This window comes from Lagenorhynchus albirostris, chromosome 10 (assembly GCF_949774975.1).
Source record: "Lagenorhynchus albirostris chromosome 10, mLagAlb1.1, whole genome shotgun sequence".
NCBI lineage: Eukaryota > Metazoa > Chordata > Mammalia > Artiodactyla > Delphinidae > Lagenorhynchus > Lagenorhynchus albirostris.
Window position 1 is genome coordinate 32,061,723 of NC_083104.1, and position 25,669 is coordinate 32,087,391.

General features: G+C 34.6%; 1 protein-coding gene across 5 annotated transcripts in view; it reads right to left on the reverse strand.

Moving 5' to 3' along the window:
* Positions 1 to 25,669, reverse strand: part of APPL1 (adaptor protein, phosphotyrosine interacting with PH domain and leucine zipper 1) — a 49,237-nt gene that overhangs the window by 21,768 nt on the left and 1,800 nt on the right. For 3 of the 5 annotated variants that reach the window (XR_009542754.1, XR_009542753.1, XM_060161533.1), the window contains exons 2-21: positions 22,104 to 22,202; positions 20,708 to 20,767; positions 20,112 to 20,183; positions 17,529 to 17,616; positions 15,686 to 15,727; positions 15,069 to 15,127; positions 13,105 to 13,251; positions 12,129 to 12,211; positions 11,240 to 11,398; positions 10,357 to 10,545; positions 8,831 to 8,873; positions 7,530 to 7,586; positions 5,047 to 5,138; positions 4,459 to 4,641; positions 2,877 to 2,929; positions 2,100 to 2,274; positions 1,963 to 1,999; positions 1,171 to 1,317; positions 550 to 600; positions 161 to 271 (exon numbers count right to left, since the gene is read on the reverse strand). Coding sequence is in view for 3 of the 5 variants with exons in the window: in XM_060161533.1 (XP_060017516.1) it covers positions 161 to 271; positions 550 to 600; positions 1,171 to 1,317; positions 1,963 to 1,999; positions 2,100 to 2,274; positions 2,877 to 2,929; positions 4,459 to 4,641; positions 5,047 to 5,138; positions 7,530 to 7,586; positions 8,831 to 8,873; positions 10,357 to 10,545; positions 11,240 to 11,398; positions 12,129 to 12,211; positions 13,105 to 13,251; positions 15,069 to 15,127; positions 15,686 to 15,727; positions 17,529 to 17,616; positions 20,112 to 20,183; positions 20,708 to 20,767; positions 22,104 to 22,202 (1,947 nt within the window). In the remaining 2 variants the exon portion in view is untranslated. The remainder of the gene's footprint in view (positions 1 to 160; positions 272 to 549; positions 601 to 1,170; positions 1,318 to 1,962; positions 2,000 to 2,099; positions 2,275 to 2,876; positions 2,930 to 4,458; positions 4,642 to 5,046; positions 5,139 to 7,529; positions 7,587 to 8,830; positions 8,874 to 10,356; positions 10,546 to 11,239; positions 11,399 to 12,128; positions 12,212 to 13,104; positions 13,252 to 15,068; positions 15,128 to 15,685; positions 15,728 to 17,528; positions 17,617 to 20,111; positions 20,184 to 20,707; positions 20,768 to 22,103; positions 22,203 to 25,669) is intronic. The other 2 variants (XM_060161534.1, XM_060161535.1) reach the window with 2 other exon arrangements.

Below are 25,669 nucleotides of genomic sequence, written 5' to 3' on the forward strand. Positions count from 1 at the left end.
ACTATGCTATGAATCATCTGGTTATGTATGAAGTGGCTGAGCAAGTAGAAACAGACCTTCACTTGAAAATTCCAATATGAAAGTCACAGTGCTGAATTAAGGAAACTCTTCATAAACATCATATCTAGTCAGAGAAGATCTAGACATTAGGACTGCATACCTTTTCAATTTGTTTTTGTTTACTGAGTTCTTTCTGTTGCTTCTCTTTTACTCTCTCTATTTCTTTTTGTTTTTCTGATGCCCTGCGATCCTGAAGACCAGATGAATACAACTAATGAATTAAATATGAAATAACTTTAAATTTTAACTTGTCAATTAATATTACCTTTGTAACCTTTTCAAATTATTATTTGCATTTATATGAGAAAGCACACCAAAAATTTACATTCTAATGTTAGCCATTTATCCAAATTCTAAATGCTATGTATCAGCAACAGCATCTATTGTTAACCTTGCATAGCAAAATCATTTTTATTTACTTGCAGATATGAAAGATCTTATATTACTTTAGTTAACATTCTTGGATAATTAAGTGTCTTGGATTCTTACCAGTTCTGCATGCAAAGCTATCTGTTTTGCCAGTCCAACAGAATCACAAATCTAAAGGGGGAACAAGTAAGAAAAACTCAGGCAGTTCTTACATCAAGTATCCAAATGGCTGATGTAACTAGTTTTATAACTCATTTTAATACACTGCTTCAAACAAAAGCTGATTTAAGAATGTTCCAGCCCCAAAACCAATCCTTTGTTTATTTTCTTCAGAGTCTGTGAGCTGCCACTGCTGGCTCTCATCTCTTTCACATACCCCACTTCTTGTTACCTCAGATTCATTACTGAGATGGTAAAGTTGCAAAGAAGAAAGCAAGCAGCTGCTGCTGCTACTCTAAGATGAAGACATTTGGAAATGGCTGATTATGGGAATATTTTGCATTCCCAGGATAAGTTAACAAAGCCAGAAGATTGCAACAGCTATCAATGGCCAGGAAGATACAGGTTTGTGGAGTCAGATGGCCCAACCCATCAGCTCAGCTCTCCTCAAAACAAGAGGCTTTGGTCAAGCAGCTCAGTTGGACTAGGCAAAGTTTGGGAGTTTTTCTCCAGAAATCTTAGTAAGAACTTTGACTATGACATGTATTTCACAACAGAAACACATTTTGAAAAGCCACGTACCTTTTCACCCTCATTGTTTGATTCAAATATATAGCAGACTGATGACAGATTACTTTCACTTCTCCCTCCTGATGTCCGAAGAACAAATCCAAAAAGCCTCTTATTTTCCTGGTGTGTAGCATACAAAACTACACTGGGTAATGGAAACTGCCACAGAAAACATCAGAAGCAAACATGAAATTTTCAAACCATTAAAACAGCCCTCTTACATACGACAAACTCATGTACTAAGTTGTTTAATATCCTAAATAGAACATTAGAGTCAGTTGTTTTTCTTAACCGAATGGTAATCCAAGAACAAACAATGTCATATTTGGTTTGGATTGTCAGGAAATTAAAAGGTTGTTGAATACTGAATTTGTTTTATTAGTCATTAACACATTTTACAAATTCAAATTCAGTAACAAAAATGGTCTATATTATTAAATGATTAAATAGAAGCACATGCCTGCAGCTATTTCAAAACAGATAATTATAAAATAAACTCAATCATGTTGGCCTTTTAATCCCTTAATTTAATTTTCAGTTTCTTTAGTGTATGATATATGCTCCCTAACTGAGGGATAAATATAAATACTAAGTATCACACCAGATTGCATTGATTCTTTAAGTTACACGGAATGTTACAACTTTTTTGTAGAGATAGCCATAGACTCAATTATAACACCCTAAAGACCGATCATAATTCATGCTACCATATCTGAATATACAGAATCAGGATTATTATAAAGATGTAAGACGTGTATATGTACAAAGAGACTTAAAATAAAGCTTTAAACATGCAGAACTCACCATGAGCCTTGTAACTTGTGTCTGTGGATCAATTAACCTATAATAATAATTAAAAATTTGGGAGACAAATTTTAATTAGGCTAAAGTTATGTAAACATTTTTTCCTACAGTTTTTTGAGGGACAGGTTACTACTTACTTTAAACAATCACAAGAGACTAATAAATGTGATTCTGTCATACGAAAGATGTTATGGATGGCCCGGGCAGCTAAGATTTGGCGCATTGTTTCATAAACAACATCTGGATTGTCATCTGATTTCACCTCCATAGAACCAAGGAATCGGACAATAAACAACTGATGAAGAATAGAATCTACAACAAAACAAGGTACATTATGTATTTTTAAATCCCAAATTTCTTTTCCTAAGGAATAAAATACACTGCTTTCTTTAGGTTTTCCAATGAAAAATTCAACACAGCAGAAGCATTTAGAAATAACTCCTAACTACAGTGTTCATCTTATAGAAAAATTAAGATCTCAAACTCAAATAGCAAAAGGTTATGCTTTGGCAATTGGTACTTCTGAGTTAAAAAGAATTCCTTTTACTATGCTTACAGCCTTTCTGTAAGTTTGAAATTATATCAAAGTAAATAGCTATGGGAAAAAGAAAAAAAAAGTTATGCTCCAAAACCAGAAGAAAACAGCTGTTAGGAAAAGGTCAAAGGATATCTTATGGAATGAAAATTTGACTATGAGGTCAAAAGTATCATAATCTATAATTTTGTGTGAATAATGAAATCTTAAGTTTGATTAAGTTCTGTTGCTTTAAGTGTATTATGAGTGAAAAGAGAAAACTGTGAAGTATAGATACCATTAAAACAGCATACAGCAAAACAAATGTAAACATCAAATTCTTCACATAGTTTACTGCTCTGAGAATTTCTAAAATATAAGAATACTACACTTGTTTTACCTTCAGTTTCAGATTTTGTACCTCCTCCAGATTCTCCAAATGGATTTGTACGCCTGAAAAGTATTTTAAAAAATTATGAACCAGAGGTCAGTTACCATGAGCCACATGGAAGGAATCTCAATCATTGAACCCAGAGTAAAAAACTAAAAGTCACAAAACCTTGTACATACATTTTAAAAAAGCTCCAAAATACCCCTTCCTGTTAAGGAACACTACTGATGACCAACTAACTTGTGATGAAGGCCTCTGCCCTCACACTAAGTTAATAGGCTGAACTCAAAGTTGCTATATTTTAGAAGATGTGGACAGATTGCATGTTTAGCCATAGACACACAAAAATCAACATTATAATAAAACATGTTGCAAAAGTTCTTGAATTTAAATAAAGTAGGACAGAGGAATGGCTAATTTAGCTTCAACTTTAGGTACATGAGAAAAATGCCAGGAATTTCCTTGGATTGTAAAAAACCTTTTTTTAGGTCCTCTAAGTACATGTCGCAAGTTAACTATGATAATTTGAACATTTTCTAGTTTTAAACCTGTGTTTCTCAAGACATACGTAACAGAATGCAAGAAGAAAAGCTAACTAGAGATGGAAGCTACCTCCCTCCTTAGTGTGCATGGCTCATGACACACCCACACCGAAGGAAGAAAAGTACAATCCAAAGTAGGTTTTATAGACAAACAAGAGAGCTAAGTGGTTCTAAGATAACACTGGCTTTAAGATAATATGAAATTGATCTCCCTAATACATGTCTGACCTATCATATCAAATGCTAAGTATATTTCTGTGATCAAGAGTAAATTATCTTTTCTTGGTCATGGCCATGTATATCCAAATTACTACATTATCAATTTATTAGGTGCCCCACCTACTTAACAAATGATTTGCCTTTAGCCACATTTCCTTCATCCACAGCCAAAGAAAAATTTTAACTGCTTTGACAAGGATTTCTCATCATATAAACAAAAGATAATTTATTAATAATTCATAGCATGACAATGTTTTAGTTCCTTCCTGGAGATTTCTTATTCTGACACAAGATAACTTTTTTTTTTTTTTTTTTAGTTGCGGCATGCGGGTCTCTTAGTTGCATCATGTGGACTTCTTAGTTGTGGCATGCATGCGGGATCTAGTTCCCCAAACAGGGATCGAAGCCGGGCCCCCTGCATTGGAAGCACAGAGTCCTACCCACTGGACCACCAGGGAAGTCCCCTATATAACGTTTTCTAATAAACCTGTAGCACATGTATTACTCTCAAGAATTTTAAAAATATTGTCATGATGTAAAAATAGGACTGTCAACTTTCTTCTGTAATTTTAAGAGTAAATACCTTAGAAGTAGATCTGATAAACAATTCAGAATTGAGTATTTTTAAAACTAAATTATCTTAACTCATTTAACTGAGGCAAAAAACAGAGAAAAGCCTGCATGATTCTTCTTCAACTATCAAAATTCTGTTAGGTAATTAAACAAAGAAAGTAAAACACAGCTGATGCACAAGGTATATGAGAGATGGCTCTCAACTGTAGAAATTGGCTCATAAGCCTTACAGCCCTACAGACCTTCCTATTACCCACCTGCCTCCCTGGCCAGAAGCTTTTGCCTGGCCAGGCTGATCTTCACACACAGGAGAAATGATGTCAAACTGTATTGGGGTGTCTGGAGCAACGAGAGAATCTAGAGAGAGGGCAGCCAAATTTGTGGGCTCAGATCCTATGGATCCTGAACTGCTGGTTCGAGCTGTCAGTGGCCGAGATTGTCTAAGCACAGAAGAAAACAAGAAGGCATTGCATTTAGTTTTCTCTTTTGGAAATTAAACACTTAAACTATGAGAAAAGAAAATACAATTTTATAAGTCGATGAGAACAAATTTTAATACACACAATCCCAAATCACAGTTACTTTGTCAAAAGACTTTATCAAAAGACTTTTTCTTTCCAATTACTAAATTCAGAAACGTAAATCACTTTAACCTAGAGATAAACACAAGGGAAATTTGGAATCCTCATTTGTTTAGCACTCTTGCTGGTAAATTTACCGATTTGAAATACATTTTCTAGAACTATTTCGTACTAATGTAACTAACACTGCTAAAATCAAAGTGTTTGCTAACACTTTCAATAGCCCATATAGTTCTTTAAAGAGCCCAGAGACTGGTAACTCACCCTGCTGGCCGCAGGCTCTCGTGCCTCTGCTGGAAAGACGGGGAAGGAGTGACAGCTTCCAAAGCTGACTGATTTACCCGTGCAGCAATTTCCTATTTTTTTTTAAAAAAAGGATGAATTAGTAAAGCAAGAAAACCAAAAGTTTAAATATAACTCTCTGAACTGTCAGAATGTCCCTGAGTTACACTTAAAATGTAAATTGAAGTTACTAAAGTTGTTCCACATTCTCTTGTCTTAGTATTAAGACACATAATTAACTTCACAACATTATAACTTAAGTTTCCTCTTACTTCCTGTAAATCTAGGGGGAAAATCTGATTTTTTTCTACTAATACACATAATAGGAAATATTTTTTCTTTAAATTTTAACTATCAAATTTTTTTTAGATTAAGGTTTGTATTGCTACCGCCTAGTACAGTGCATAGCATATGGGCACTCAAATTTGCTAAATAAAGAAATTTAAAAGGAGTAGGAAATAGTCACAAAATATTAAAGTATTTTATAACCATGATCCTGAAGTTTTTATGATTTTCCGGAATGTATTTATGCTCAGAAATATCTGTGTATTTATTAATAAAGTTATCATGGATATTTTCGGCCAAATTTGAAAAAAGCTTTCCATAAGAAATATTTAAAAACTTATTAAAATATTAAACTTATTAAATAATTTAAAACACAAGCTAAATAAAATAGCATGTACATTAGAAAAAATAATCACAAAACATTTTTGCACTTCTGTGTCTTAGCAAAAGTATAAAGACAATGCCACAAATTGATCAAAATTTCTTCTCATTAATATAAATAAAATAATTCTGGATAATCTGGAAAATATTAAAACTCTGACTTCTGATAATTGGCAGGAGAGTACAATAAGCCTGACTTATTCAAATCCAAACACTATATTCCCTTTGTATTCCTTAGGTATTAACAAGTCATCTAATTTGCATTTTAATTTTTTGTTGTTCCCAAGTGACATAACAGAAAGAAAAAGCAAGTTTGGCAGGAGATCAAGTTACTAAAAGCAGAAGACTTCTCTACAGTTAGCACTGATATTCTTAGATTAAACTCATTAGATCATTATAAAACTAACAGAAATAACTAATATTTTTCAGGTCATGAGATTTTGCTTCTTTAGTTCAAAACTTTTTTCCTAGGCATCCAAATCATATGTGTCTTGGATGGCACCTCAAAACCATTATGGTAAAAACAGAACTCTTCTTTTCCAAATTGTTCTTCCCTTCATTTCTTCCCTTCATCCAGGCTTAAAACCTGGAAGTCATCTTTGTCTCCTTCATCCTTTATGTTGGTTGGTTTCTTCATCCTTTACATCGGTCAGTTACTAACTAGTCCAGCCAATTTCTTTTTACCTGTTTCTATGATTCATTCTTCTCTCTTCCCTCAGGTTACCACCATGTTCAGACCCTCAATTCGTGCCTAAACTATAATGGCCTCCTACATGTCCCCCAACAGTCCTGTCTAATTAACCACTACACCAACGACAGTTTAAGACTTAGAAGGGTAGGGCTTCCTAGAGAAATTAGCCCCGATCTGCCTCAACTGAAACCGTAACCCCCACCCCCAGCCTCCCATCAGCCCCAAACAGCCCTGGGAGGCAGCCGGGTTCACAGCCTAGCTGGGCCTACCAAGACTGGCAGAGGTCAGATGGCTCCTCTCTTAAACCAAGTCTCTTCCCAACTACACTGCAGTTCGGACTCACTGGTCCTTCCAGAGTTCTCTCTGCACCCCGGGTTCTGCCTGCATGTTTGGACTGCATCTACAACTCTGTCTACACTGCTGAGTTCATGTGATTTGATACCCACTACTCAAAGCATAACTGGCAAAACTTGAGAGTTCAGGCTGCCTCACCCCAGACCTACTGAAACGTAATATGCATTTTAACAAGGTCCCCAGGTGATTTGTATGCACATTTCAGTTTTCTATTATTCTCCAACAAGACCTTTCAATTCTAATTATACAACTAATTTCACAAAATTCCTCAAAATCTGGAAAAATCCTACCTAGCTCAGGTTTCTGCCATCTCCACAGAGTTTTCTCTAAAACTAAAATCCATACTGATCTTAATATTCTGAAATCTTAAGCTTTCAGTCATCACCATACTCTTTCAATTTATATGAAATGTTACTTAAAGTTTTAGATTTCTCTTCCCACATACATAAGCTCCTGGAGGGCAGAGGCCATGGCCTATTTTTCTTCTATATCCCCTTTCTCCATGGTGCTCAACATGGTGCTAAACACAAGGTTGATGTCTACTTACATTTGTTGGTTGACTGATTTCAGTACGTTCTGAAATAATTTACTGTTCTAGGAAGACCAGATACTCATTCTATTCATGATATATGAAAGCTGCCCATTCAAGGGCAAATTAAAAGATTACAGAACTTGAGAAAATACAATAAAAGCCATATAAGCCACAGAATTATTCAATTTTGCCATATCTGGATACATAAAATAAAAATATTACCTCTGGGTTTTCACTTAAATATATCTGTTTAGATATGTTATTTATTGTACAGATCCACTGCAAAAGGGAAAATAGAAAAATACGATTAATATTTTTTTCTACAATGCTTCCCTTCTAAAAGAGAATGTTTAATATTTAACTGACATAGAAGTTTCACTAGAAGAAATAACATATAATCTTTCTTATGAGATAAATACCTTCCTATATACAAAAGCATATATATGTACAACATATGAAGGTATAACAGAACACTGAACAGATTTGTTATTTTTAAATTCCAGATTTATTTCATACAAGGAAATAAAAAATATAGCTATCATGTTAAACTGTAATTTAATAGTCTATATTTATCTTTTTATATCTAATATAAATTTTTTTATATCTAATATAAATTTTTTTATATCTAATATAAATTATATCTAATCCCCACCAAATAAGACAGTCTGGACTCAGATACCATGATTAATACCAATGTAAAAAAAGTTAAGAGCTAAATATATTCCTTGTGAACGTATTTTACATACTTCCCTTTCAGGTTTATAAATAACACAGAAAACACTCTCTGCCCCACATCCTCTGCTTCACTCTCAAGTATTCCAGTGCCTAAGGAGCCTTACAAAGCTAACCTAATATTCTGTTTGGTAAACCCTGCAAAGAACAGCCATATGTCTGTATTCCTCAGAGACCAGAAGCACGTTTTAATACCTACTCTTTTCCATAAGAAGTAAATAAAAGTTGATCTCTACATAATTTCTGAACTTGTCTTTTACCAGCACAATTATATAATAACAACTTACCTTCCATATTTGGTGAACGACAAGTAAAAATGGAGCCAAAAACAAAAGACTCAGGAGGAAGAACAAACACTCCCAAATTTTTGTTTTTCTGTCTTTCATTTCCCCAAGGTTTTAAGCTTTAGTTGCTTCCTGCCATGCTACATCTGCCACTATGTTCTTAATGCAGCAAATACTGTCTCGAGAGTTGGTAAGAGAAGGAAATAGATTAAACTCGCCTCATGATACTAACAGCCTGCCAGAAAGCAGCAGTCACAAGGTCATTTCTGAATTTGAGCTTTTAAAAAGACAGCAAGAAATGATCTCTAAGGTCTCTCCTTATAGGTCCAGTTGTAAAATTCCATGCAAAACTTAAGAATGTTGCTTGAGGACAATAGATTTTTTTGAAAAAAAGATTTGTAATTAACTAGAATTTTCCAAATTTCTATAATGAACACATCAATATGTTTTGTCATCAGAAAAATATCTTAAGATGATGCTGAAGAAATTAAGTAGATAAAATTTTACCTCTTCATGGTCTTTTTTACTCTCTGCTTGCAAAATTGAAGACCTGAAAAAAAAAGAGAAAAAGTTTGACAGTCAACTTTTTTCTAAAGTACTTTTAACATGAGTGAGAAATTTTTATCTTTAAAGATACACATCAGTATGAAACAAACAAAGAGAAAACACATAACCAACCAGTATCTTAAGGAAAGGAGACTATCAGAGGTATCAGGACTCAGATTTTAACAACTCTTGACTTTGTCTATCTATGCCAAGATGTACCAAAAAAGAAATGTGCTGGTTTTCAGAAGGCAGACTATAACAAAGGTACATTGACACTAAGACAATGCATTTCAACTTTCTGACACTACCATATATATTTCAAACATAAATCAGTGGTCCTAATAGAAAATACTAATTTTACTTCATTATTTATTATTTTTCCTTGAATATGGTTAAGTAAAACTTTTCAACATATTAATCACTAACATAGGGATATGTAGCTTTTCTATAGATGTTAATATTTAAGAGTTAGAAAAAATTTTTTTTCACTAATTTTGAATCACACTAGGAATGTGAAATGGGAAATCATGTTAAGCATTAGCAAAAAACTGGAAATACAAAAATGTAAATACATCCAGTAACGTTAACAGTTTGGTAATTTTGACAAATGAACAAAGGGACTCCCAACATCCAGTGTGATAAATGACACACAGTAATTGACATTCATTGTTTGTTTATAGAAGGAATATGAAATAAACATTCAGTATTTCCTCAGCTATTTTAAAAATGTACTTAGAATAAAAAATAAAAACTGTAAGGCAGTGACCAAAAAGTTAATTATTGCTTCTGGTTAATGAGATTATAGCTTTTTTTCATACATCTTTTTGTATTGTTCTGTGCTTCTCAAAAATTTGTTTTAAAAGCTGCTCTATGGGATTCTTGTTTAATGCAAAGGTAATAGAAGTTTTAAAATGGCACGTAAACATTAATGGCCTAAATAATTAATTTGATCAGAAATATGTGATTAACATTTAAAAATATTATTATTAGCACCTACTACATGCTAGGCACATTACATATGTTAGATTTCTATTCTACATAACAATTCACAAAATAGAAATGAAGGACCCCCCACCTCCATTTTACATGTAGAAAACTGAAGCTCAGAGAGGTCAGGTAACTTGTCTAACACTGCCAAGTAGGTAGTGGATCCAGAATTTGAACTTTCTGACCCCAAGGTTGGAGCTCTTTCCACTAGCTTGTGCTGCCTTCCCCATACCATGCTGGATTTTCAGTGACCAGTCTCTTAACATGAAATCCCAGGTCTTTCCCACATAAACTTGCTTTGACAACCTCAAAATATTAAGACATCATTTATCTAAGTCAAAAAGGAAAATTCAATTAATTTCTACAAGATTAAAAAGAAAATTATCTTAATACATAATAATTCTAACATGTGTACAATGTCCAAGTGAAAAGGAATTATCCTACATTTCAGTAGTTTAAAATATGACAGATTTTTTTTAATAGTAGGGAAAAATACTAACTTTTTGCCATCAAAAGAAGTGATCTGAAAACAGTATCGCCTGTCTTCACAGTCCACAGCCATTACTGAACAGTTGTCTATGTCCATGGCCAGGCCTCCTGCTACGTCCCCACGGGCCTGACTCATTAGGTTTCCACCCTGTGTGAAGTAAAACTGTCTGTCCCAGGTAGATGACACCAAGCCTGTTTTACTAAATGAAGAAAGTACATTCACTCTTTAATAACAACACACCTAAAATCCCATCATCAGCCAGACACAAGATAAAGATAAAGCACATCACAAAGAACCACCTTGCAAAAAGGCACCAAGGTGCGTAGAAAATATAAACATCAGGTTTTCAGTCTCTAAAATAAATTCACATAAACTGACCCACTTGTGTGATTCTGCATGTATATATTTCCAAAACAAGGCTGGAAATGATCAAATTACAGCTGTTATGATGCTCCATAAAATACAGTCCAACTGTATTTCAAGGGAATAAATTCAAAACAAAAGAATTTATTTTACTGTTAGAGTTAACTTGCTTTATCCCATCTTTAGGTAAAAACTAAAATTTGACTTGATGGTGTAATTACATATATTTTAAAGTATGATAATGATATTTAATAGCATTCACATGTTATGCTAGATTTATTTAAACTCAAATTGGTTTCACTTTTTAAATAATTCTAAATCATTTGATAAATATCTAAATAGAATTTTACTTTTGAAAATTATTCATGTACCTCATCTGTCAAAAAGTTGGCATAAATACTAATAGTGGTATTAGTAAAAAGTTTCAACATTTAGTAAAATCAGAACAGTTTGGAGATATCATTTATTATATTCACTTGCTATTACCTTAATTGATACACAATATATGAAAATAACAATAGTTTTCTTACTTCCTAGCATTAAGGTATCCAGCCTTTCGGGTTAAGTTTCGATTAACAGGAAATTTTGTGGGATCTGGGTCAGGCACATACAAGGGGTCACTGGCTACTTCCAAATCCTCTATTGTCTGCTGCATGGTCTCTACATCACTGTCCATTTCCCTGCGAACACTAACAGAGGGAACAGATTATTTACTACCAACTACAACAGACAAAGAACTCCTTACCAATCTTATTTATCTGTATATTTGTTCTGTATATATTTTCCTAAAGAGAACAGCAGTGGCATGGGTGGTTAAAGTGGCGTGTTATAAAGCAGCTTTACATTTTATTTGAAACTAGATATTTGGGAACAATACCAAATTCCAAAACTAATGAAGCCACACTGAATGACTCATACTTTGGAGGAATTTTCAAACTGCTCTGCCCTGTGCGTTTAAAACAATCATTTTCATCTCCCTCCATATCGCAGATTAACCACATCACTGCTCAGACTTTGAACCTGATTAGAACTACTTTCTCTGTCTCTTTAATCTCTCATGGCTTGGAAAGCAAGATTCATTTAGTACTCTCCCATCCATCCCCTACAATTCAGAAAACTGTGAAGATAATTCACTTATGGATAATTATTATGTGTCTGTTGTATTCAGACATAAAACCTAGTCTACAATCAATAAAATACCATCAGATTTGACACTGTTATGAAATTCAGAGTTCAAATTCTGTGGAAAAGATGGTGAGAAAACCAAGAAGCATCCACGAGCCACTCGAGAAACACTCTCACGGCAGGGAAAATAGCCACTCAGAAATTAAGTGGTAAATATTTTTAGATTATGGTATTTAGCTGTTAACTTATCATTCTCATAACTTCATTTTCAATTTTAAGGAAGAAAATACTTACTTCTGTACACTTGTTCCAATATTAGTTAAGAATTCTTCCAGTTGGTCATTGAGATTTTCAGAACCCATCTTAAAGAAACTTATCTGGGGCAAGAGGGTGTGGGAATGGGAGGTTGAACAACAGAAACACATACACACAAAATACTTAGAGTGAATCATATAAACAATCACCAAAATACATAGTTAAGTAAAAAACAAAGGATTATTTCCATCTGTGTAAAAATAGGTTGTAGTTTACAATGATTTCTACTGGGCATAGAGCCACTGAAGAAACTACACTTAAATTTCACTGTGCATCATCTTATATATTAACACATGCATATAGTAAGCAAGTTTTTAAAATTGGAAAATATATTTTAAAATATTTCAAGTAAGTCATATGGATAAACTATTTCATGTTTACTACAAAGATAAGTTTTATATCTGAGGAATAATAAGTACTTATATTCAAAGGAATATTCAAATTTCTTTAAACTCTTGCTTTTAGGGGACTGCTATTTCATCTTATGTTACCCAAATTTAATTTTCTAGCCTCCTTCCTGATGTACAACTCTTGGAATACTTTGGAGTTCATCCATTAATTTTAACTCAGGAAGTATGCCAGGAACATGAGACAAGCTCAAACATGTCCATTCTCTTTCAGATCTATTATGAAGCAAGAGTGAGTGGAAGCTTGAGCAATAGGAGTAGCTTTGGAATTCATTTATCTTTCTGTCCCCAGCTGTGATGGGCAAGGTCTAAATACAAGGTAAGTGGTTTCATCTACCCTAAAATATTTGAAATCTTCATTTGCTAGGAAAACCCTTCTCCCTAACTTCCTTAAAACAGCACTCTGACATTTTAAAAAATGCTTTAAAATCACAGACACAAATGAGTATTTGACCTTAGTTTGTAATATCCTTACATTTAACATAAAAATCAAACTTAATATAAAGTTCTTAAGACAGTTATAATCCAGAACACAGTACAATATTCACCTGAGCTTGCATGTACCCAAGTAGAGGTTCTAACAATGCTATTTTCTTTTTGTATTGAAGAGTATTTAATGCACAAAAATAATGCATCATGGTCTGGTGTTGTTTTTTTCTGGAAGTGTAGACATCTTCTGTTACTTCATACTTCACCTTTGAGTGAAAGATTAAAAATACTATTATTTATTTAATTTTGAATTATCTTTAGCAGTGGCTGAGGGGAAGAGACTACCCAAGGAAAAAGGTGCATCACCAGCAATTGTACATAGCTGTCTTATTTTCTGAGATAGAAATCCTGCAGAATATTGGCTAAGATAGTTTTCCTGTTTTACTACCAACCACTTTATTTTTTAAAATGCACATTAAAAGCAGCATTCTACACATAGCTATGAACTATAGTAACTATAGTAGCTGTAGTAACTAAACTAAACATGGCAGATAAGGTCTACCACATGGAGGGAAAGCAGACAACAGTCTGGTATTAGCTTAGTCATTAATCTTTGACCTTTTTCAGTTCACAACATACCACCTGCCTCCTAGTTCTCTGGTTCTCTCCCTACTGCTCCTCTTTTCTTGTACTTGTTTTCCTTCACCCACACTTAAACTATGTCCCTTGAGTTCTTGTATTCAGACAACAAATATTTATTGAGCACCTGTTACGTAACATACATTGTCTCTTCTCTTTTCCTGCTTTTCCTGCTTAAGGTACTTAAAGTGTAACCTTTCCCAACTTACCAATCAAAGATATACTGTCCTCTCTCTGCTCTCCCAGCATTTTGTTAAGACTTCTTTACTGCACTTAACTCAGTGATAATTCAGTGTTCTCTTCATCCTTGTATTCTGGCAGCTGCTCTAGTCACATGCCTTCATACAGGAAGCCTTTGATAGATGTGGATTATCCACTCCTTGAGGGCAGAGGTGGAGCCTACTCACATTGTTCCCCCATAGTACCCAACATGTAGTAGGTGCTCAATAAATTTTTCAAATAAATTGAATTAGTGGAAGAATGTATTTAAAAATACCTGGAACAGCCAGAAGCAATGTAAAAACAAAGTTCATACTTAGAGCCTTAACTGCTTCTCTATGGCAAAGTAACAAAGTAATGTAGATCTAAAAATGTATGTATTTTATAAATATTTGCACCATCAAGTAATCAGTGAAAGCAGATCTTTGTACTGAATTTGTGAGAGAAACATTCCCTTTTTGGGTCACAGTGGCTGTTGGATAGTAATCATACCCAACTGTGGATTCCCAGAGTGGTCACTGTGTCCCTACCAGCAGCCGCAGCCAAGGCTGCAGACGCCAATTCCTGGGCACAGAGACCACCTCACTCACAAGCATCTAGAGGAGGCCTACTCTGATCAAGCCTTGGACTAGGCACTGAGAGAGAAATGATCTTAAGGAGCATCTAGATGAACTTGTTAATACTCTGTTCTTTGTTCTTTACTCAAATGCATTTCTCTTCAAATGTAGTATAATATTTCTGAATTTCACTCCTTGAAGAAGCATAAAATATATATATATATATATATATATATATTCCCTGTAAATGAGGAGGTCTTCAAAACAGAATTTCATTCAATTATGTATGTAACAATTCAACTTTTTAACCACTGTATATCAGAACACACTTTTGAATACATATATAAAACAAATGCAGTGTTATCAAAATACAAAGCAAAAGGAGGCAATGTTACACCTGGGCATCAATTACATTTTTGGAATAGTTATGTTTACTTATAAAACTCTATCAACAGAAAAATATTTTGTTTAAGAAGACAATTATTAATTGTCTGATAATTAACAATTAACAGAAAGGCTTTGAAATAACTAGAAGGAAAGAATAAACTAAGGGCAATACAGCAAAGCACACAAAGCAAATGCTGGCTACCACTTTTAAACTGGAAAAAGGAGACCACCTAATGAAACAGTTGTTAATTGTGATACTGAAGGAGTAATATGTATCACACCTTGTCGTTTTCTCTTTTTTTTGACAATCTGCTATATCTGTTAATTGCAGCATCATGATCTGGAAAACAGAAATGACTATTAACAAAAATACAACAGTACTTTGCAAAACTTATAAGTGCTTTAACGGTTTTCACATGTGCATCTTTCAACAAATGTACTAAAGCAACATAAGAATTCCCTACTATGTGATCACTCCACCCAAATGTTCCCCACAGCCAAATTTCCCCCTAAAGTATGTTTCTGTTTATTAAATTGGTAAAAACATTTAATTCCAAGGAAACAGTAGTCCACTAAAAGTTTTTTGAAGTATTTTTTAGTACAGAAATAGCAAATGCTCATTAAAGAAAATATGGAATAGACAGGAAAATGAGGAAGGGAAAATATACTGCCTTCTTAGGTATTATGAAGATAACAAACCACAAGATTTAACTTCCTTTAAAATATTTCTTCTAGCATAAATAGTGCAACTTAAATAACAAGGATTTAAATAATATTCACTTAAACTTTTAATTAGGTTCATTCTTTTCAATTATTACATAAAATCTGGCCACAGATTTGTATTGATAAAGAAATGCATCAATACAAGAAATAAATGTACAAAGTATTCACAGCTTACCATTACTAGCAATCTGAAACACTTCCTTTAATGTCAATATTTCTGGAAAAGTTCAAGAATAATTTCAGTTTAGTATATTTATGAACTATCTTAAATTTTGTTTAGAAAACAGTAACTGCCATTTAAGCTACTAATAAAACTCCAAATATTTCAAAGTTCAACGTTTAAAGTGAAAAAGTTATTGTGTTTCAACTAGCCTAACATTTACTATCATTAACAGTTACACCACCAGAAATTGTACCTGCCACAAATTGTAATATGGCCCAAAAACAAAATTTTAAAACCATTGAGGGCTTCCCTGGGGGCGCAGTGGTTAAGAATCCGCCTGCCAATGCAGGGGACACAGGTTCGAGCCCTGGTCTGGGAAGATCCCACATGCCGCGGAGCAACTAAGCCTGTGGGCCACAACTACTGAGCCTGCGCTCTAGAGCCCGCGAGCCACAGCTACTGAGCCCATGCACCACAACTACTGAAGCCCACGCGCCTAGAGCCCGTGCTCTGCAACAAGAGAAGAGAAGCCTGTGCACCGCAACGAAGAGTAGCCCCTGCTCACCGCAACTAGAGAAAGCCTGCACACAGCAACGAAGACCCAGCACAGTCAAAAATAAATACATAATATAAGTAAATTTAAAATTAAAAAAAACACTGCAAATTCTAAGATATACAAATGTTCTGATTTAGTACCAGAATCCAACCAATTGATTTTTGATACTGACTCTAATAAGTTCAAATGCTGAATGATAAAAAGAACATTTTATTGACAAGATTATGATATTCAGTCCCCTTAGATGGAGAAAAGAGGTCTTGTTTCTTGACCTTGGAAAGGATTATTCTTGAAGAGTACCAAGACAAATATTAATTCTATCTCTAAAATACATTTGTCTTTATTCCATGTATAATTTAAATACTTTATCATCCACTGATACATTAGTACAATGTTTTTACTCTATCTATACATACTTTGTAAATGAGTCTGTATGATTGTCTGAGATTGTAAATTTTAAGAAAGCAGAGCCAAGTCTATAAATGCTCTCATTTTATCACGTAATAATCCTAAATGGGAAAAAAAGAAAGCCACCACAAGCTACTGAGACATGGGTTGTTAGATGGACCAGCCCCTACCTCCCACCACTCCAGCCCACTAACACGCCTCATCTCCTGCGCCACTGTCCCAGTTCAGGCCCTGGTCACACGTCACTGGAGTCTCACAACTTCCTAGTCCATTCTCCTAGCATCAAATCCATCCTCCAAAAACAAAGGTATACTTCTTAAAGACCTCCATTGTCTTCTCTTTGCTTCTAAACTCAAGTCCAACAACTTTAGCATGATCTAATCCCAACTAATCTATTTCTAGAGTTGTCTCCCGCCATCCCCCAACACATCCAACATTGCAGCCACACTCAGTTTCTCAAAACAACACATGCATTTCTACCCATAACTCTGTGCTTTCTGGTCCCTCCAGTAGAACAGTGACTCTCTTCTCCTGGCAAATTCTTCTTCCTTGCTCAGTGCTCATGGCACGTCCGTGAGGGAGCCTTTCTGACACCCTCCTCTGAGCCCCCACAGCACCTTGCTCATCCCTAATTATAAGAGTACCAGAATTATCTGTTTACCCATCTCCTTCTCTGGGCTTTCTCAAGGGATGTGACATCTTATTCATATAAGTACTCCTCAGTATCTAGCTTAACATCTAGCAGGAGCTCCTGTAAATGTTTAGCAACCAATTAAAGTAAAAGTGACACTTGCTACAGTCAGAAATGGTTAAGGTATAGAGTATTACACATTTTACAAGCAGTGATCTTCCGACAGCTAATGAAAGTAAACATAAGCTTGACTTCAATACCTTTCAGATCTCTTTCTTTAAACTGGGTAATGGGGAACATCATGGCATCAGCAAGCTGTGTTGAAAGTACCGCATGACAAGAGCTAAGCTGGTAAAAGAAAGACCAAAAAGGCCAAATAACTACAAAGAGACAATCAACCAGCATTATGGAAACTGAACAAAACCTAGTAAAAAGGTGTTGGTATAGGGATTCCCTGGCAGTCCAGCGGTTAAGACTCTGTGCTTCCATGGCAGGGGGCACAGGTTCGATCCCTGGTTGGGGAACTAAGATCCTGCATGCCAAGTGGTGCGGCCAAAAAGTTAAAAAAGGTACTGATACATTTACATAAGGGAACTCTAAAATTATGTGATGTTATCACATAATTAGGTGACAGTCAAAAAAATTCCATTTAAAACTCTCAGAAGAAAACGTGATAACCTTGAATTTAGCAATGGTTTCTAAGATATGACACCAAAAGCACAAGCAACCAAAGAAAATATAAACTGGACTTCATCAGAATTGAAAACTTTTGTGCATCGAAGGATACTATCAAGAAAATAAAAAGACAACCCACAGAATGGGAGAAAATATTTACCAATCACATAACTGATAAGGGACTTGTATACTTTAGAATAAAGAACTCTTAAACTCAGTACTAAAAGACAACCCAATTAAAAATTGGGCAGGGAATTCCCTGGTGGTCCAGTGATTAGGACTCCTTGCTCTCACTGCCTAGGGCCTGGGTTCAATCCCTGGTCAGGGAACTGGGATCCCACAAGCCATGAGGCGCGGCCAAAAAAAGTAAAGTAAAATAAACATGAAAAAATAAACATAATTTTTTTTAAATGGGCAAAGGTCTGAATAGATACTTTTCAAATATATACAAATGGTCAATAAGCATAGGAAAAAATGCTCAACATCATTAGCCTTCAGGAAAATGCATATCAAAACTACAATGAGGGGACTTCCCTGGTGGTGCAGTGGTTGAGAGTCCGCCTGCTGATGCAGCGGACACGTGTTCGTGCCCCGGTCTGGGAAGATCCCACATTCCGCAGAGCGGCTAGGCCCGTGAGCCATGGCCGCTGAGCCTGCGCGTCCAGAGCCTGTGCTCCTCAATGGGAGAGGCCACAGCAGTGAGAGGCCCGAGTACCGCAAAAAAAAAAAAAAAAAAAAAAACCAACTACAATGAGATTCCACTTCATACCCACTTAGATGGCTATAGCAAAAAAAATTAATGAAAATAACAAGTGTTGATAAGGATGTGGAGAAATTGGAACACTCCTACATTACTGGCAGAAATGTAAAATTGTGCAAGGGCTGTGGAAAACAGTTTGGCAGTTTCTCAAAAAGCTAAACATAAAATTATTATATGATCCAGCACTTCCCCCTCCTGGGTATATACCCCAAAAAACTGAAAACTGGCGTTTGAAAAAACAAAAACAAAAAACTTGTACATGAATGCTCACAGCAGCACTGTTCACATTAGCCAAAAGATGGAAAACAACCCAAATCAAATGTCTGTCAACTAATGAATGGATAAATAAAATGTGGTATACATACAATGGAATTTTATTCAGCAAAACAAAATAAAAACAAAAAATGAAATTCTGATTCTTTCTACAACATGAATGAACCCTGACAACATTATGCCAAGTGAAAGAAGACAGACGCAAAAATCCACAAATTGTATGAGTCCATTTGTATGAAATATCCAAAACAGGCAAATCCATACAGACAGAAAGCAGATTTGTGGTTGCCAGGAGCTGAGGGGAGAGAGGCAGTGACTACTTAATAGGCACCTAGTAGGTTTCCTTTGGGATGATGATGAAAATGTTCTGGAACATCAGTGGTGGTTGTACAACATTGTGAATGTGTGAAATGTCATTAATGGTAAATTTTATGTATATTTTACCACAATAAAAAATTCCATTTCCTATAAATATTTCTTTAAATTGATCTCCTGTGACAATATTTTGCTATGATGAGTTATTAAAGTATTTCTAAAAACTACTTTTCCAGTTAAGAGACTAGAAAAGACAGAACTACCTAATGGCTCATCTGAAAAGAAGAGCTTTCACTGCAGTAGTACAAAGTAGTTATGGATGGATTCTCCGAACATTTCTCACCACCTTGCTTCCTCTTGGCTTCAAGGTCTTAATGATTTGTTCTGCTGACTGGTAGAGAAATTAACGGTTGGTATTGGTTGTTTGGGAAGCAAGGATTAATGAAATGAATGGTAAAATACTGCTCAATGTAAAAAACAGAGAAACCATAAAGAGCCCAGCTATGGCTAACAGCTTAACTCTTCTCTCCCTGCCTACATCAGACTACACAATTAAAGGCTGAATGGTACATGAAAGTAGAGACAGCACATCTATATGCTTATTCCTTGAAAACAATTTGCTTTAATCAGACAAAGATAGTGTTGTTTTTACAAGACAGCCACCAAGATTTGGAAATAAGGCCCTTCTTTAAATAGTAATCTTTTATCATTGAGATTTACTCATAAAATCCTAATAATAAAACTTCCCAATAAAAGCTAAACAACTTCAGTAACTTAATTATAAGATCACTTATCCAAGCAAAATAAAATAAGCATTTACCTCATCTATAACTTTTGAAAACTGTTGCAAAGTAGAACTCATAACTTCATCATCACCCCCCAGTGGAAAACGCTGAAAAGTGAGAAACAGAGATGAGGTAAAGGTCCAATGCTGTATGTCTTTTGTGAGTGACATTATAATTTTTAATTTTTAAATAACTTCAGAAAACTTCTAAAATTTTGAATAAGCTCTAAAAACATCGTTTTAATAAAATAATGTAATTCATATAAGTAGTACACATTAATTAAAATGTTTGCTAAGTGACCAATCAACATGGTGTACAGGAATGCACACCATACTAGAAGTTCAAAGATTTAAAATCAGCTCCAATTTCTCTACTAGCCAGCTGTGTGACCTTGAGCAAGCCTCAGTTTCTTCATTTGAAAAAAGAGAGGTAAATTAGATAACCTCTGTGTCTAACACTAACTCATTAAAATTAGATATAAGTGCATAATGGAATTTCAACGGCATATCAAAATTACCTTCTGTGAATCCCAAAAGGCTTAGAATTATTGATAAGAAATTCTATTTATCTATACAGATACTGTACCACTGCATATTTTAAATTATACTTTTAAAACTTTCATATATAGTACCTGTTTTTCATATTCTTTTAAAAGTTTTGAAGTCAGGTGTGTTGCTGCACTTAATTCATTCTACGGGAAAAGATGAGCATTCAAATTAACACAGTAGTACAGATTAAGAAAAAAGTTTTAATTGAAGATTCCTATGCCACTTTTATTTATCACTTAACATAAATATTGTACAACATGTTCTCAAAACCCCTCATTAAGCCATTGGAAAGGGAACTACCACTAAGCACTTTAAAGGGAAACTCAAACCACGAAATAGACACCATCAAGGAATTCAGCAGTGTCCCAGGTGTGTGCTTTTTCTTTTTAGCTAATAAAAACGAATAGTTAAAGCTTTAAAGCTAGAAGTAAACTGTACAAAATGTTAGCCAGAATCTTCAGAGAGTCTACATTGATAACTGATTATCCCTCTCTCTAGATGCTGATACTAGACCATGAGAAGCATTTAATAACATACAACCATATGACCTAGTCATATAGCAATGTAGTCATATAGCAATATAGCATGTAGTCATATAGTCATATAGCAATATAGCAATGTAGCCATATGAAGGAAATACTTTTTTTAATTTAAAGGTTTTTTTTCAGTGATGAATATAATGACACATGTAATATTTCTTTTACATATTAATCTGTGTGGTCAGAAATCAAATTCTTGAGCAACCTATCACTAAGAAAAATAAATAAGTAACTATCACAGTAACTGTAAAGTACATAATGAAAATTTGAGTCCAGAAAGAAGAGAAATTGAGAAGGGGCAAAAAAGAAACTTGTACACTTAATTAATCCCAAAGAGAGTTTATCATAGAACCCAGGTTGCTGTTAAGGCTTATAATTAAGTTACATAAACAGAGCCTCAAATCTTATGCCTGTTCAACCAAAATAATCTAGTCATATCCTTTTAAAATTCATCTCCTAGTACCCCAGAGCTATATCTACTCTATAGATATAGCTATATCTACTAAAGCTATATCTATTACCTTCTAACTAGATAGAGGCTAGCTACTTACAAATCCTCTGCTCAAAAAGGAGAAGTATCCCATAAGATTAAAAGCATGATTAGGGAAAATACTGGTGACAATACCGGGTTTTAAGTCAAATCTTACGCAAAGATCACTATCAATGAGTTTCACTAAGAAAGTCCTTACTATGTTTGGGGAAAAGGAGCAGATGCTTCAATCTTCATCACTTTTGTAGTGCTACAAACTATACACTAGTAATTGAAATGTAAGCTCTGTAATACAAACTACTTAATGTTCATTCATCCATTCAACAAGTGTTTATTACTATGCACCCTGGACAGGGCTAGGTACCAGTAAATAAGACAGACACTATCTCTGTCCTCATGGGCTTAAAGATTTATTTTATAAATGCACTGAGTCAGCCTTTAGTTCTTTACCTGTGCATCATAAATCCGATGCATAGCTTGATACAACTGGTTCATATAGTTGGAAATAGCTGTAGCATCTTCTTCAAATACACCCAGTAAAGACCTTGTCTGTATAAAATAAAAGCAGTAAGTTTATGTTAACCATTATATAAATCAAGTGGAAATCTTTTTTTCCTAAAAGATGCAAAAATCACAGGATATCAGAACTCTAACAATTCTGAGTTTTGATCTATTTTCTCTCTCTTGATAGTAATGCCAAGATGCTAGGGTTCTTTATTCTCAATTTCACTTCATTAAAACAGATAGGTTTTCCAACTATGTTATATAAACCTTAGAAGGAACAACAAAGGTATATTTTTATGAATTAAAAGTTCTGTAATTAAGAACAAATCTACAGAATCAGTCAAGGCTGTATTAACAGTATTGTATGTATAAATATTTTAAATATCTTTTTTCAGGATAACTTAGTATGATTATTTCCCTCTCTCTCTCTCTCTGTTTTTTTTTTTTTTGGCTGTGTTGGGTCTTCACTGCTGCCCAGCGGCTTTCTCTAGTTGCAGCAAGCAGGGGCTACTCTTCGTTGCGGCGCATGGGCTTCTCATTGCAGTGGCTTCTCTTGTTGCGGAGCACAGGCTCTAGGCACGTGGCCTTCAGTAGTTGCGGCACGTGGGCCCAGCAGTTGTGGTGCACAGGCTTAGTTGCTCCGCAGCATGTGGGATCTTTCCGGACCAGGGATTGAACCCGTGTCCCCTGCATTGGTAGGCGGATTCTTAACCACTGCGCCACCAGGGAAGTCCCTGGTTATTTCTCTTTCTCCATAGTCTCTTCTAGTAGTGCCAACCCCCTCCCCATCATAATCCAAAATAACACCATAGTACCCCTTCCCCTCCCCAACATGGCCTGTAAAATGCTAACTAGGTTTTTTCTGAGTGCAGAATTTGGAATCATTTTTCTTCTTCTTTATACATTTCTATGTTGTTAGGCTTTTTTTTTTTCCCCCACAATGAGCATAAGCGTGTAAAAATTACCTTCACTTTAAGAGTAAAAACTTGTCAGTCAGTAAATGTTAAGACTGTCAATAAAAAGGATCAGAGATAAGGAAACTCAGCATAAAGGCAAAGTATGTTCACCTTTTTATATCCCAAAGGCAGGATAAGAATTAAATTCCAACAATTATTGAGATAACTACAGCTTAAAATCTAAAAGATGACCTTGTACTTTTATTCTACAAATAGTTAATTTATACCTCAGCCTTAGAAGCTGGTTTCTAAAAATCAACTTATTCCTTAGCTTCCTATTTTCAGAAGAGAAAGCTAAGTCACTATGGTTGTTTTAAAAAGCAGCGCAAAATCATTATGCCAGTATATGAAGTCCAAGTTATCTCAATCCTTTACTTCCCAATGCCCCACAAATTTAGATCTGGCAGAATCTTTTTATTTTTTAGCTCTAGTGCCCTACTGCCATTCCCCAAGTGCTATTTTAAGATGTAAAAAAGAAAGCATCATGAAATCTTGTTTCGCTAGTGCCATTCTTAAGAAAAGTGTGCCACTTACATTTTTTTCTTCAAAAATTAGCATTCTAATTCAAGGAATAACACATTTATGCAAAAATGTGTAGTGGACTTATATTAAGAAGATGTTCTTAGCCTCAAACAGGGTTGAAACAGCTTCCTTATGTAAAGTTAATAAGATTGAGTTCAACACTGTATAATGACTGTTTAAAGTTAGCAGCTTACAAAAATGCAATCAATATGGTACCATTTCATTGAATCTATGACGGCATCCACTGTGAGCTGTGCCAGTTTAATATACTACTGTCACAAACAAAACAATGCTGGCAATTAAGCTATGAATTCAGGTTTTCTAATGTCTTGAAGTTTTTACTTTATATTTATGGAAACAGATCTTTGACAGAATTTTTTATATAACTCTCATATAAACACAAAAAAGAAAACACAAGTTGCACAAGTTTAATATAACCCTAAAATTTCAACTCTTGTGGGTAATTTTTTGACATAAGAGACACCGCTAGCCATGTTTTCACATCCAATATTATTCTGTGCCACGAGCAGATGACAAATATTTCTCAGAAGTGCTCCACTTTTATCGCCAATATTTTCTTCCAAATTATTGATACCCAGTCAGCAAGTTTTGATGGCAGCACTTGCTTCATGTTACTAGCTGTCAAAGAAATATTTTCAGACAAAAACAAGACTGATAATCCTTCAAGTGGCTGTGAATTGATTTGTTGGCTGAACATTAAAAAGCTGCACTTAGCCACTCATGTCACTAGGAGAAATAACCAAGTGTGTACATTTGCAGGCAATTACAAGTAAAACAACATCAACTGTAAGGGGCATCTCAATATAAGAGATGTCAAAATGTGAATTTAAAAAAAGTACATCTCATAATCTTTGAGTATTTCATATTATGCCAAAGAGAAAAGCCTCCATTTGGGATTGGAGTTTGCCTTCACAGTTCTAGCTTAGATGGATCATTGATAAGATTTTTATCTACATATAAAATCAGTTATTTTTTTAAAGATCATATCTTTTCTTACTAAATAGAAAGTTTAATTTTGTTTCTGATTTTCAAAACAATATATAAGCATTGATAAGGCATCTAGTATAGTCTTAAGATTTCCTACTTCAACATGGTATCTTTTGCAGAATGGTATGGTTTGTGCAAGATAATTCTAAAGATGTTTATGTGCAATCAGCTGGATTTGGACTTGCAAATATACCCCTATTTTAATACTTCGCTACTTTAAATTAAAACTAAAAAAGGATAATTGTAATTCAGTGTAGTCCTTCACGACTCCCAGGCTCTAACTTTTTTACATAGCAACTGGCAGGCCATTTTTGACTAGGATCAAATAATCTAATAAAAACATCTCTAATCAGGAGCTTTAGAAGTTTTCCTCCTCTTTGTTACTCAGCTTCTTGGACTCTATCCTAGATAAATAGTCCAGATGAGAACAAAAATTGATGCCCAAAAGCATTAATCTTAGCACTATATATAACAGCAAAACTTGGGAAAAACTCTAAAAGTCCAACAACAGGACAACTATATTAAGTGAGTCAAGGAAATGTGCAACCTTTGAATTTTTTATTCAGTATGTAATAACGTGTGAAGGTACTTAAGCTACAATGTGTAGTTAAAGCCAAATAAAAATCGTTATGCACAATATAATCTCAATCACATTAGAATGTGTAAGAGAAAAAAACTAGAAAAAAGAAAGCAAACTGTTAACAGAGTTTGCTGCTGGGCGCACGACAGGTAACTGTGTGCTTTCTGTATCTTCCAATTTTTCTGAAGCAAACAACTATTACTTTTATAATCAAGTACAAAGATTAAAACATTCACTATCTATAACAGCTGAAGTTCAGAGAAGTTAAGTGACTTGCCCTAAAGTAGAAGGTACTAAGCGGCAGTAATGACTAAAACCCTTATATCCTGAATCCCCAATCCAGGGCTTTCCATCTTGCCACAGGTTTTCCCCAAGAATTGCTTCTCAGTGTCTTACCCTTCTAAATCCCAGTTGTCCCAATTAATCTTCCCAAGTAAACATTAACT